Source organism: Crocuta crocuta, unplaced genomic scaffold (assembly GCF_008692635.1).
Source record: "Crocuta crocuta isolate KB4526 unplaced genomic scaffold, BGI_CrCroc_1.0 scaffold51, whole genome shotgun sequence".
NCBI lineage: Eukaryota > Metazoa > Chordata > Mammalia > Carnivora > Hyaenidae > Crocuta > Crocuta crocuta.
The window spans coordinates 3,231,236-3,244,103 of NW_027527624.1; the positions used below are offsets into that span (position 1 = coordinate 3,231,236).

Here is a 12,868-nt window from a genome sequence, read left to right on the forward strand (position 1 = left end):
ACCCCTCCCCCCAAATATTTCTCATGCTTTTAAGGACAGTTTGTCACAGGACCCCTAATGCATATGGAGAGAAGGAGATGGAAGGGTAAGAGGAAGGGTGGGAAGGTACGTTATATAATAAAAAGTCATATTTAAGGGAATTGTAGAGTAGAAAGAAGGCTAACAGGTGATCAATTGAAATGTTCATTTCAAAAATGAAGATGAGTAGGGTTTGAGGTTGGGGACAGATATATGAGTGGGTGAAACACCAGGAGTCTAGTTTTCTAATTCTCGTCCTGCAATTACCGCAATGCACAGAATGATCAGTGAATGAATGGGTTCTACTTTGTCTATTGCTATTGAAAAAAGGTGTCCCAATACTTAGTGGTTCAAAACAACCATTTTCTTTTGCTCATGATTTTATAGTTGGAAAGGGTTCAGCGGGGTGATTCGTCTGTGATCATTGTGGTGTCTCCTGATGGTCTGGGCCTGGAGAAGCAACTTCCAAGATCGCTTCTCATTCACGTGCTTAATGCGTCTGTGCCCTTTGGCTTTTCCTCATGGCTTGAGATTCTTACGGCATAGTAGTCTTGAGGTAGTCACACTTCTTAGGAAAAAAAGTAGCCAAGAAAGTTAAAATCTGTGCTTGCAATTGATATAGGGTCACTTCTGCCATATTCTGTTGGCTAAAGCACCCGCTCCTCGAAGGAGTGGAGAAATCGATGCTCCTTCTTGATGAGGATTGGCAAAGCCACATGGCATTAGATGTGTGGGATGGGATGTATTGCGTCCCTCTTTGGGAAACACCAGAAGCAAGAGTAGAACTAGGCAGGTAAACCTCTCAGAGACATCTTGTCACAAGACGTGGTTCTTCCTTGTGATTATCTAATAGCCATTGCCTTTTAGGATAAAGTGCAAACTCCATAGCCAGTTCTGGAAGGCCCTCATGAGCTGGTTCCCACACCACTTGCCTACATGGATTCTCCTCTCCAGCAACAATAAAAACCTCACTACTTCCCAGCTCTTCTGCACATGCTTATTCTTGTCTGCCTCTCTGATCTCTCCTCAAGTGTTCAGCATTCTCTCCACTGAGCTGATTCTTCTTCTTACTCATGTTTTCAAACTCAGCTCACCTTTTTTGTCCTTTGTGCTTCTCTTTAATGCTTAGATAGTATTTCTCATAAGAACAGGATTTTTCCTCAGTGTACTAACTCCTGTAGGGTCTACCATGTACCAGGCATCTGGTGAGTATATGTTGAAGGGTTACATTTATACACACCAGAAATGTAAAGGGGGTGCAGCTCTGCACACACCTTTATGTCGGTGGTGTCATCTCATGGTGAGACTTCCCTACCAAGAACTGAGGCAAAGCTCAGTTCCCTGTGGTAGACACTGCGCGTTCAGTGCTTAGTGTGATGGGCTGTGTCCTCCCTGTTACTGACTCTGCCACTTCGTGGTGTTCCAGCCGCTGGTTCAGTCCCAGGAGCTCAATTAAGGATGGAAAACAAAGCATGGAGGTGTCAGTACACCATTATTCTGAGCTCCCATGTCAAATGTCATGTTGTAGAGAAGAACCCTGAGGTCCTTATAAGAATAATTTGCTTGTTAGTAGAGCCAATTCACGGCTCTCTGTTTGCCCTAGCACATTATGCTGCTTCTCGATAGCCCAGAGAAAGCCACTTTGTAAAGGTACTGCATAAATTCCACAGAAAAGATGATACACCTCATGCTATGCTCCCTAATTACCAAGGGTGCTTTTCTGACCACCAGAAGATACAGTGTTTGGGTGAGGAAAGATAGTTGCTTTCCATGAAAATTCTGTTTCAAAATCAAGATTGAACACAGCAACAACCCATTGAAAATTTAAATAAGCTTTAGCAAAGGTAGCGTTCAACTGTTTGTGGAGATAACACGTAAATATGGCTATGATCACCTACTAATTACTTAGATAGAAATATCCTGGGCAACCTGTATTTAAACATAATTAATATCAAATAGTGAGAAGAGTAATGAACTAAAAATGCATTATATACAGACACACTTTTAATTCATATGGGAGCAAAATCTAGTTACTAAGACTAACTCTTTTAGGCCGTTGGCACTTGGAAGATTTCCCTGATTTGAAATAATGGATAGCACTTGCTTTTGCTACAGAAAATATTAATACAGAGAGGAGAAAGGCAATGTAAGCTCTTGAACACTGAAGAGCTAACATATATTTTTATCTTAACTTTTGGACTGTTAAGTGTGGATTAATAAGGCTTTGACAGTTATGAAAATCTATAACAGACAAAACAATTGAACAAAAGTTAACACAGAGAGATGAAATAGTGAATAGTTCTGGAAGAATTAAGAGGTAAAAAAGGGGAGACTCAATATGCTTTTTCTTAAGTGAGATCTAGAATCTGGCATTTCTCATGTACACTCTGCCCTATAGCTGCTAAATTAATGCTTGTTAGTTCAAAAATTGTTCCTTCTGTTAACAGTCATTTGAGAGATTTTTCTTAGACTAAACCTTCTAAATAAGGATACTTAGCTCCTATAGGAAAACTTTTCACGCCTTCTACTGCTTTGATCTACCATTGTCTTGTGAGTCTGGAGATAGGCTATTCTTCAGGACTTAGTGTCCTATTCCAAAGATTTGGCATTGAGATAAAGGACAGCTTTTAACACAAGGGTTTTTTGTTTTTNCGACTAAGCCACCCAGGCGCCCCAACACAAGGGTTTTTATGAACACATGTTTCTTTAGAAGGCACACCTCACTCATGTAGTTAATATCCTGGTCTCTGGCCACATACAGATGCCCCTCTCATGTAGCATCCCTCCCCACTCCACACCTTTGGCCTCTGCTAGTTTTGCTTCTCACTTAGTAACCAAACTTTTACTTTAGATTCATTTCCTTCCCCCTGGAACTAAATTGTCAGACGTCACAGGCTCTCTGGTCACTTTGGCCTACCTAGCTCTGGATCTGTGGCCCCTTTTAATTCATATGGGAGCAAAATCTAGTTCCTAAGACTAACTCTTTTAAGGAAGTTGGCACTTGGCCTTGGACCAGGTTCATCTTGTCCCAGTTCATCCAGGACTTTATTCTCCTCGCACTGAAGTCAAAGCTCAGCCTTGCCTATTCATATGTCTAGCACAATGGAGCCCAATTGCTGTGAGGAAATCTGGGAAGTCTTAAAGGCGATCTTCTCCCAGGGACTTTCTTTGGAGGAATAAAATTTCTCTCCTTCTTCATTTCATCTTAGGACCTAGGCATATAGTCTTTGACACTCCATCCCAGGAACCCCCATGGTGGCCCTCACCTTGAAGTGTGCTCAAACCGCATTGAGTGCATCTCTGTAATCCTGGTACACAGCTTGTCAAACCTCGGGATTTCCAGGTTTCTGGAAGAAACAACTTTCATTGGTGGTCTGAGTCCTATACAGTAACATGAAACCCTCACAACATGCCCTAGTACCCAGGAAGACCCACCCATCTACTTCTCTGCTTTCCTGTTGGTTGCATGATGTATGTCCAAGCATTTTAATTAAACGAAATGATGCTCTGTGGCCAAGACACTGCACCTTGTAGAATATGCATTACTACCAGCTCTGTGAGTGATAGTAAAGACTATCCCCTACAAGAAAGTGAGTCCAGAGTTTTCTGCCAAATTCTTGTGGAAATTGCAACCAGTGATTTGGAGATTTGTTTTTCTTTTTTAATCACTGGGAGTTAAAAGTAGATTGGTAACAGGGGCGCCTGGGTGGATCAGTTGGTTAAGTGCTCGACTTTGGCTCCAGTCATGATCTCATAGTTCGTGGGTTTGAGCCCCGTGTTAGGCTCTGTGCTGACAGCTCAGAGCCTGGAGCCTGTCTTCAGATTCTGTGTCTCCCTCTCTCTCTGACCCTCCCCCCCCTCTCTCTCTCTCAGAAATGAATTTTAAAAAAAAACATTAAAGGAAAGTAGATTGATAACATTAACTGAGTGGTGATTATTTTAAATTCTAAATCAGTGGCTTCTTTTTATAAACAATAAACAAGACACTTTTATGACAAGTAAACAATAACAAGAAACTTGTTTTTTGGATACCATTTTTCTTCCATTTTCACCGTAGAACCTAAATTTAGGGAGAATAAAAAATTATCTGACCAATATTGAGTCTTCATAAAAGCCATTTCTTTAAGTCCACCTTAATTTATTTTAGCAGTGACTTATAGGTTATCTTTTTAAAATTTTAGTCTTAAGTAACTTATGATTTATGGTATTTTTAGTGTAGCACTGTTTGTTGTCATTTTATCTTCCAACTTTTTGCTGTTGGTATTTAATACAATTGATCTTTGTTTATTGACCTTGTATTTTGAGGCTTTGCTAAACTAACTTCCTAATTCTTTTAGGTTTTCTTATAGAATTTTTAGGATTTTCTACATAGATCATCATGTCATCTACAAATAGAAACGTTTTTATATTTCTTCCTTTACAATCTTTATACCTTTTTTGTTGGACTTATTCCATTGATGAGAACTTCTAGTTCACTAGTGAATAGGAGTAATAAGGGTGGACATCTCTCCCCAGTTCCTGCTCTTAGAGGGGTAAATCATTTTTTCTTTTCCTACACCATTAAGTATGATCCTAGATTTAAGTCTTGTCCATGCCCTTTACAGGTTCGATTTTCTTTCTGTTCCTAGTTTTCATCATGAGTGGGTGTTTGTCATATAATTTTATGCATCTTGGAAAGATCTTTTCCTTTTTTTCTTTGTTTGCTTTCTTTTTTTTTTGTTAGTTGTTAATATTGTTCATTACATTGATTGACATTTTGTTATATCACTCTCTCATCCCTAGGATAAAACCCACTCACTCATGATGCATTATTCTTTTTATCTACTGCTGGATTTGCTAGTATTTTGTAGAGGATTATGTTTTAATTTATGCTTATAGGGAATACTAGTCTGGAATTTATATATATATATATCTATTTTTTTTTTCTTCATGGGGTTTTGGTATTAAGGTTTTGCATGATCTCATAAAATAACTTAGGACGTGTTCTGTTTTCTTTTATTGTCTGATAGAATATATGTACCTTTGATATTATTTTTTTCTAAATGTTTGATAAAATTCCCGAGTAAAACCATCTGGTCCTTGAGGTGTTTGTTCATTTGTTTGTGGAAGGCTTTTAATTATAAGTTTGATTATTTTGTAAAGGGTTATTCATACATTCTATTTCTTCTTGAGTCAATTTGAGAAGTTATGGTTTTCAAATAACTTACCTATTTCATCTCTATTATTGAACTAATTGGCATAAGGCTGTTTATAATATGCTGTTATTACTCTTTTAATCTGTAGGATTGGTCATGTTATATTCCCAATTTTATTTCTTAATTAGTCCTGCTAGAGTTTTGTCAGTTTTAATTAATTATTTGAAAGAAACAGTTCTGTGCTTTCTTATTTATTTTCTCTAAGTTGTTTAGATTTCACCTTTCTCAATAACACGATTTTTCACCTTTCTCAGGCGAAGCAAATTCTTTCTTGTCTGATTTTCATTTCAGCTCTGATAAGCTTATGAGGATGCTTTTCTAGCAGAGAAGACCCACACCAAAGTGTGAAATCATGCTTAATATGCAGCTTATAAATACAACTCTACAAAGAATGAGCATATAATTAACTGAATGTTATATCTGCATGTCAGACTGATTACACATAGTGATGTTTTCTGCCAGCATTTCAAATCCCAACTTTTAGTGGTTCAATTTAAACACCATCTAGAGATGATTGAAAATAGGTTTTAGCTAAATTCATTTTTCTGAAGAGGACCTTTCTTAAGAGCGGGTGCTCTCTCCTGTGACACTGGTAAGTAATCCCACCCGTCATACTGCATGCTATAAATCAACATACGGCAAATCTATTAGCTTATGACTAATATCTGGCCTGCCTTTTAAAAACAAAGGTGAAACAGTTTTAGAATGAAGGGTTTAATGCACACTGAACGAATCTACTTTCTTTGAGTTGAATTTCATTCCCTCTGAGCATGTGTTATTTTCGGGGAGGAAATTGGGTTCTAAATTGAGAAGGTACATTAACTATTTCAGACAACGGAGTGACAGATACATCTTTCTTAGCAGCTTCCTGGAGGCCTGATGGAGTATATGCCTTTCTCCAGTTTCTTGCCTTACTGGCTGGAAGTGACTGATATGAGGAGACAACTTGGTCTTACCTTGGCTTGGGCTCCTGTGACTTCTTTAAAGAAAATTCCTTGCTTTCTCTTTCATCCTTTTTTTCTCTGAAGGAAGTTATAAACCTGTGCTAATTAGTTAGATTTCATTGGGAAAGGCAACTATTTTGCCATAGTTTCACAGCAGTCTGTGGTATTATTGGGGTCATTATTTAATTTTCTGGGAAGAATGACACACAGACATGGACCTTCACACAGGCCCAGTTCTGGGCCATGTACGTTGTCTGTGTCTTTTTGGGACTGTTGGACCTTTCTTGGAGCATTTCTCAACAGCTGTGCATCATGAGAATATTAAATAATTTCTAGTGTGAACTTATTAATTTCCTTTCAAACTTCATTCAAGTAAAAGAGATACATCTCCTTGAGGTTGTCTTCTTTATGTTAGTATTCATTTACCAAACTGCAAATTTCAGACTCAAGAAGTACCCGAGAATCTGTAAACTCGAGTTACAGTTTAGAAAGTGGTCAGTCGTATTTCATTGTCACTCTGCTGTGCTGAACTTATTTTTGCATATGTTGATTTTTCCCTAACTGTACAACCGCCCTTTAGAGACGTGTGATTGTGTCCAGTTTGTTTCCACTTTTGGGTGTAGGGTGTGTTGGTTTATGCAGGTGGAGAGCAGGGCATTTTAGAAAGAACTTGGGCTTTGGAAACAGATCACAGTTGAAATTCTCACTCCTCTACTCACTGGTGGCTTGGCCAGAGCTGGAACTTTAGCAAGAGTGGAATGGATGTGCAGAGAATGTCATTGTGGCGGTGAGATGGGTGCTGGGACCTGAAGTCAGGATATCACGTAGTGAAGCATTTCCTGGGTGTGTACAGCTGTTCGGTGAATTTAAGGGGGGATGAGATGCAGTCTCTGCCTTCATGAAACTTGTAGTCTGTGTACAATGGGGAGATAATCACCTGGGATCCAAGAGATAAATCTGCACTAAACAGAAGTAGAAACAGTGGATTATGGGGTCCACACAAAGGGATTCTGCACGAGGAGAGGTGGGGGTGGGTTTTTAGAAGAGCTGGCATTAAAACCAGTTACAGATGGGTGAGAGATTTCAGCCCATGAGAAAAGGGAGAAGGTATGGCATGCTGGGAAAGGAACGTGCTCAAAGGCAGAGAGGGGCCAAAATAAGAAGTAAGTACATGGCATTTGGTATAACACAGGCAGGGAGATTAACCAGAATTAAGGAGCGTACACATCCCTCCTTCTTTCTTCTCCCCTCCATTTTCCCTTCCTCCTCTTCTCCTTCCCTTCTTCCTTTCCTTCCTCCTCAATTCCTTCTTTCCCCCTTCCTTCCCTCTCTTCCTCCTCATATCCCTCTATCTCTTCCTCTCATCCTTCCTGCAACAATTATATGCCAGGGACTTGGAATATGTGCTGAGCCATATACATAGCCTTCCTTCTTGGGACTCCTTTCATTAGGAATGTAGACTTGGGCGTGCCACGGTGGTCCAGGGAATGACTCACGGCTAGTGGTCCCACTGGAGAGCTGTTTCAGGAGACCAGAGAAGACAGACTTGAAGCTGTTACCAGGAAAAGTGTGGTGTTGCTGCAAAAACAGGGTGTGTGCAGTTAACTGTCATCCAAGCGTAGTAGAATTATTATATAGTACAGGTGACCCTTGGCCAACACAGGTTGGAACTGCGTGAGTCCACTTATACATGGATTGGGGGGGAGGGGAGCTGTAAATGCAGTATATGACTGTAAATGTATTATTTTCTCTTCCTTATGATTTTCTTAATTTTTTTCCCTCTAGCTCACTTTGTTGTAAGAATGCAGCATGTAAATCACAAAGTATGAGTCAGTGGACTGTTTATGTCATTGCTAAGGTTTCCTATCAACAGTGGGCTATTAGTAGTTAAGTTCAGAGGGAATTCAGAAGTTATATATGAATTTTCGGCTGGGGAGGGGGTTGCTGCCCCTAACCCCTGGGTAGTTCATGGGTCAGCTGTATAAGAGCATGAACCTAGGAGCCAGACTGCCTGGGTTTATATGGCAGCCTTAGTCCTTAATAGGTGTGTAACCTTGGGAGAGCTGTTTGACTTCTCTCTGCCTCAGGTTCCTTATCTTTAAAGTGGAGATAATAATAGTACCTTCCTCCAAGGGTAGTTATGGGGATTCAATTACTATGCATAACATCTTAGAAAAGTGCCTGGGACGTATTGGCCTTACATATAACCATAGACTATGATTATTAAGTTACTTCTAGTACACTGAATGAGGGTGAACTTTCAAAAGAGGAGCTACTTGGTCCCACTCTTACTAGAAGTAATACATCCAATAGTGTAGAAGTGAGCATCTTTTCAGGAAGATAAAAGTCAAACATATTCAAGTATTATGGAAAGAAATAAATCACAGCAATTCTTTAGAGTCAATCTGCTCATTGTGACAGTACTTACCTTTCCAAACTTGGGAAGAAATTTAACTAAACATGCATAAACACATACACCCATCCATCCATCCATCCATCCATCCATATTAAGTTTTAGAGGTGAAAAGATGTTCAGCAGTTGACAAATTCTGTTCAAGATTCAGAAATATTTTACAGACTGAAAGTCAGGCCTTGGATACCACTGGGACAGCCTCAAGAGACCCATCCTCTATTTTTATTGTCTAAGCTAATGGTCCATTAACACAGCTTCTTGAGGCTAAGCCCGTTAGATAACGTGTGCCTTCCAGTGCAAAGACACCAGGTGGGTGTTGCCTAATGGTGGGAAGCAGTGTTATTTTTCCTAGGGTAAGAATGTGAACAATCCCACTTTTTGCGTAATGGTAACAACAAGAGCCTTATATAATGGGCAAAGAAATTACCAAGATGATATCAGCGTTCAAAGGGAAAATCCCTATGTTCATAATCAGTGTAATGATTTTGGTTTCAATAATGGCTTGCCCTCTAATATTAGCTAGTCCGTGAAATGGTGCTAATTTTAAGGTTCAGCAGTATATAAGTGTACACTGATGCCCTTTCAGACTCTTTGGCATATTTGCATTATTAGCGGACTGATATAAAACCAAAAATTTCGGGAAGCCTATTACAGAGTCTGAACAGTTTATCTTTCTTTAAAAATAAGCGTTGAAAATCTCAACATTATTTCTTATCTTATTTCTTATCTCCACAGCACAAAAGGATTTCTCCCATAATAATAAATAAGCATCTCAGTGCATGAGAACTGAGCATTATTCTCTTTTTTCCCTAGCTTTCTGGACATAATTTTAAACACATTACTTTTAAACTGTCTCGTATTTGAATTTTAACCCATTTTAAATTTGGTGTCAACCAAACAAGTGTGCAACATCAATGATTCTTATTCCCGGGAAGTCTGTTGATTCACTCATTCTCCTTCCCTTCTAGGGAACGGTTAAGCCTCATACATCAACAGATTTCCAACGCAGGGATCCTGGGTGGCTCAGTTAGGTGTCTGACTCTTGATCTCAGCTCAGGTCTTGTTCTCGGAAGCCCTGCATTGGGCTCTGTGCTGGGTGTGAAGTTTACTTAAAAAAAAAAAGCTGCCCAAAGATGCCCAACCCAGAGTGGCCTCTCAGTCACGCTGACTCTCAGATGTGAGCCACCATAATTTCCTCTGTCCAAGGAAACTCCTCAGCTTCATCCACCCATCCTGACCAGTTCACCAAAATCCAAGTTGTTAGTAGGACCTCACCACACATGCCTGTGACTGCCATGTTTTGCTAATTGGCATGCAGGCAGTCTTGGATCAATTAATTACTAAGCCTAAATGAAGCTAAATATAATTAATTGTACAATATTGAGCTGTTTACCTTTAACACCACTAAAATTACAGAATGAATCTGGAACATAAAAGATTACTGGAAAAGAAAAGTAGGTATCAGTAAAGACCACTTTTTTTTTTTTTTTTTTACAAATAGTTTATTGTCAAGTTGGTTTCCATATAACACCTAGTGCTCATCCCCACAAGTGCCCTCCTCCATGCCCCTCTCCCTCCTCCCCTCCCCCACCCATCAGTCCTCAGTTTGTTCTCAGTATTCAAGAGTCTCTCGTGGTAGTAAAGACCACTTTTGATAAATCCTTCTTACTTACCTCTGCTTACCCAAGACTCCTGTGATTCTGGCTTATGTATTTTGAAACATATTGCTCACCATATGAAAAGCACACACACACACACACACACACAGACACATACACACACACCACTGTGTACCTTCACCTCATGGATTTAAAAGCACGCTTTGTTCTCATCTATCTGACATGATTAATAAACTGATAAAGAGTAACATAATGCATGGAGACGTGATAGCAGCCATCTGGGCTGGGTAGTAGCTGAAAGTCTGTTCTATATAGTTTCCTCTGTTGTATTTAATGCAAAATTTTAATGAGCACCAAAACTAAACAAAAACAACAAATTCACGCTTGTTTGGTGACACCAAATTAACAAAAAATTAATGTTTATTTATTTCTGAAAGACAGAGAGAAAGCACAAGAGGGCTCTGCGTTGTTAGCACAGAGCCCTATGCGAGGCTTTCATCCACGAATCGTGAGATCATGACCTAAGCAGAAACCAAGAGTCAGACGCTCCATGGACTAGGCCACCCAGGTGCTGCTAAAATGTTTTACATTTAGTTGCCTGGCAGTTTGAAATGAATGAGTTTAAAATTATGTTGGGAAGCCAGTAAAACAACAACAACAACATTAACTTCAAATACATGCGTGAAATAAATTGATTCATTTGTAATGATAAAATACTATTCACTAATTTAATTATTATTCATCCAGAATTGTAAAACAAAAACCATTTTTCATTAAACTAACCTGCATATTAAAATCATTAGAAATACCTTTCTTATGGAATTCCACCAAACTGTCATTAGGTTCTAAAACTTTTAAAGGAAAAATAAATGACCTTAGAGAAATAAGTATTTCAAATGGATTTTTATATTTGATCTTTAACAAATGTGGAGTTTAATAATATCCATGAATATGCAAGGTCAAAATGCATATTTAAATATAATGCATAAATTATTTATGATGAGAGACAGAAGCAATGAGGGAGAGATGGAATTATGGGTGGTGATAGACTTACCATTTGGGACCCACATATTCAGACTTAAGGTAAGTAAAGGGTTTAAGGAAATATCAGACTCACCCAGTGGATGCCGATTGTTCAAGCTCATTTGTTTTTAAAGCTTATTTAAACTGTTTAGGAATTCTTCTGACAAGCCATATGTTGCAACAGCCAGAACTCTTTCACACAGAATAAAATTGTGCAGGTTGTTTTGAGTTTCATTGTTTACTGACAAACCATAATAGCAATCTTAGTCTTGTTTCTGTCTCAATTATGCAAAAGGGAGAACATGACTAATTAATCCCTTCAAGTTGATAACACCCTCAAAAGACTTTTGATCATTTGTACTGTAAAATCCTCACAAATACTGTTACTTAGGATACCATATTATTCTCCCCATTGACTAGTGTGGTACTTACACGGTTTGTGAATTTTAAAGATATTCCATTTGTTTACCAATTCAAAATCTTGACAAAAATGGCTTCTCAGATCACTCATTAGATAATTAAAATTCAGTAATATCTGAGTATATGAAGTGTACCAATAACAGATAAGGTACAGTTTTATAGTTCTCATATAATTCTAGTGTATTACTTTAATGACTTTTGAATTGATGTTCTTATGTAACTTATTTGTTTCTTACATTTATTTATTTTTTTTTGCAAAAGCAAGAGACAGTTCCTTTTTTTGCTGTAGCCAAATGTGTTAAAGAGCAAAATAAGTTTCCAAGTAGAGGCGACTTCAACACATATCTTCGGAGTGTATTTAATTTTGTGCATGCATGAAAGATAATAATGTGATCCCGGATACTAAATATTCCTCAGCCATTCACTCTCAGTACTGTTATCTGGAATAAAACTAGATTAAATGTGCAGAACGGTGAATTACTGAAAATAATGAAGCTAAGGCAATTCATTAATCTTTATCTGTTTGTCTATTTTTTTTTTTTTTATAGCCAGGATGAAATGGAAAAATTCATTTGGGGGCTGATCAGATCAAAAAGCGTCTAACATTATGAAGAGAAACATGGGGCTGAAAATGTGTTTTTTTTTTCTTTTTAAATTAAACACAGCACCTTTTTCTTACATGCCTCTGTTTTTCTTTTAGTGGCAAAGCATTTCTATAACACTGGTTGAGAAAGTTCAGATGATTGCTGTAATCCTAGGATCCCTGTTCTTAATAGCAAGTGTGACCTGGCTCCTCTGGTCAGCCTTCAGCCCCTATGCAGTGTGGCAGAGGAAGGACATCCTTTTTCAAATCTGCTATGGAATGTATGGTTTTATGGATCTAGTGTGCATAGGTAAGACCATGACGTTGAACGTTAACAAACTGTCAGTAATCCATTTCTTGCAGCTATTTTATTTTCACCAATGGCATCTGACGTAGAATGTTGTGGTTCACGTGATATTGGGTCTTCAGTTACTTAACCCTCTGGGGTGTCACAGTCTGGCCACTTTCCTCAGAAAGCATAACGTCTATTTGCCTGAGTCATCCAAAAATTTTAACAGGATAATGCCCATTTGAAGTGACTTATTTTGCAACGTAAAGGAAGGAAGAGTGGAGGAAATTACTGGGGGTGGGCAAATAAGGTCATTTATTTCTATGGCATGAGAGCAAACCAGCCCCCTTTCACCATGCTGGGA

At 38.6% G+C, this 12,868-nt stretch overlaps 1 protein-coding gene across 1 annotated transcript in view; it reads left to right on the plus strand.

Annotated features, from left to right (window-relative positions):
* Positions 1-12,868, plus strand: part of MARCHF11 (membrane associated ring-CH-type finger 11) — a 125,380-nt gene that overhangs the window by 88,910 nt on the left and 23,602 nt on the right. The window contains exon 6 of the mRNA XM_077771982.1: positions 12,333-12,525. Coding sequence (XP_077628108.1) covers positions 12,333-12,525 — 193 coding nt within the window. The remainder of the gene's footprint in view (positions 1-12,332; positions 12,526-12,868) is intronic.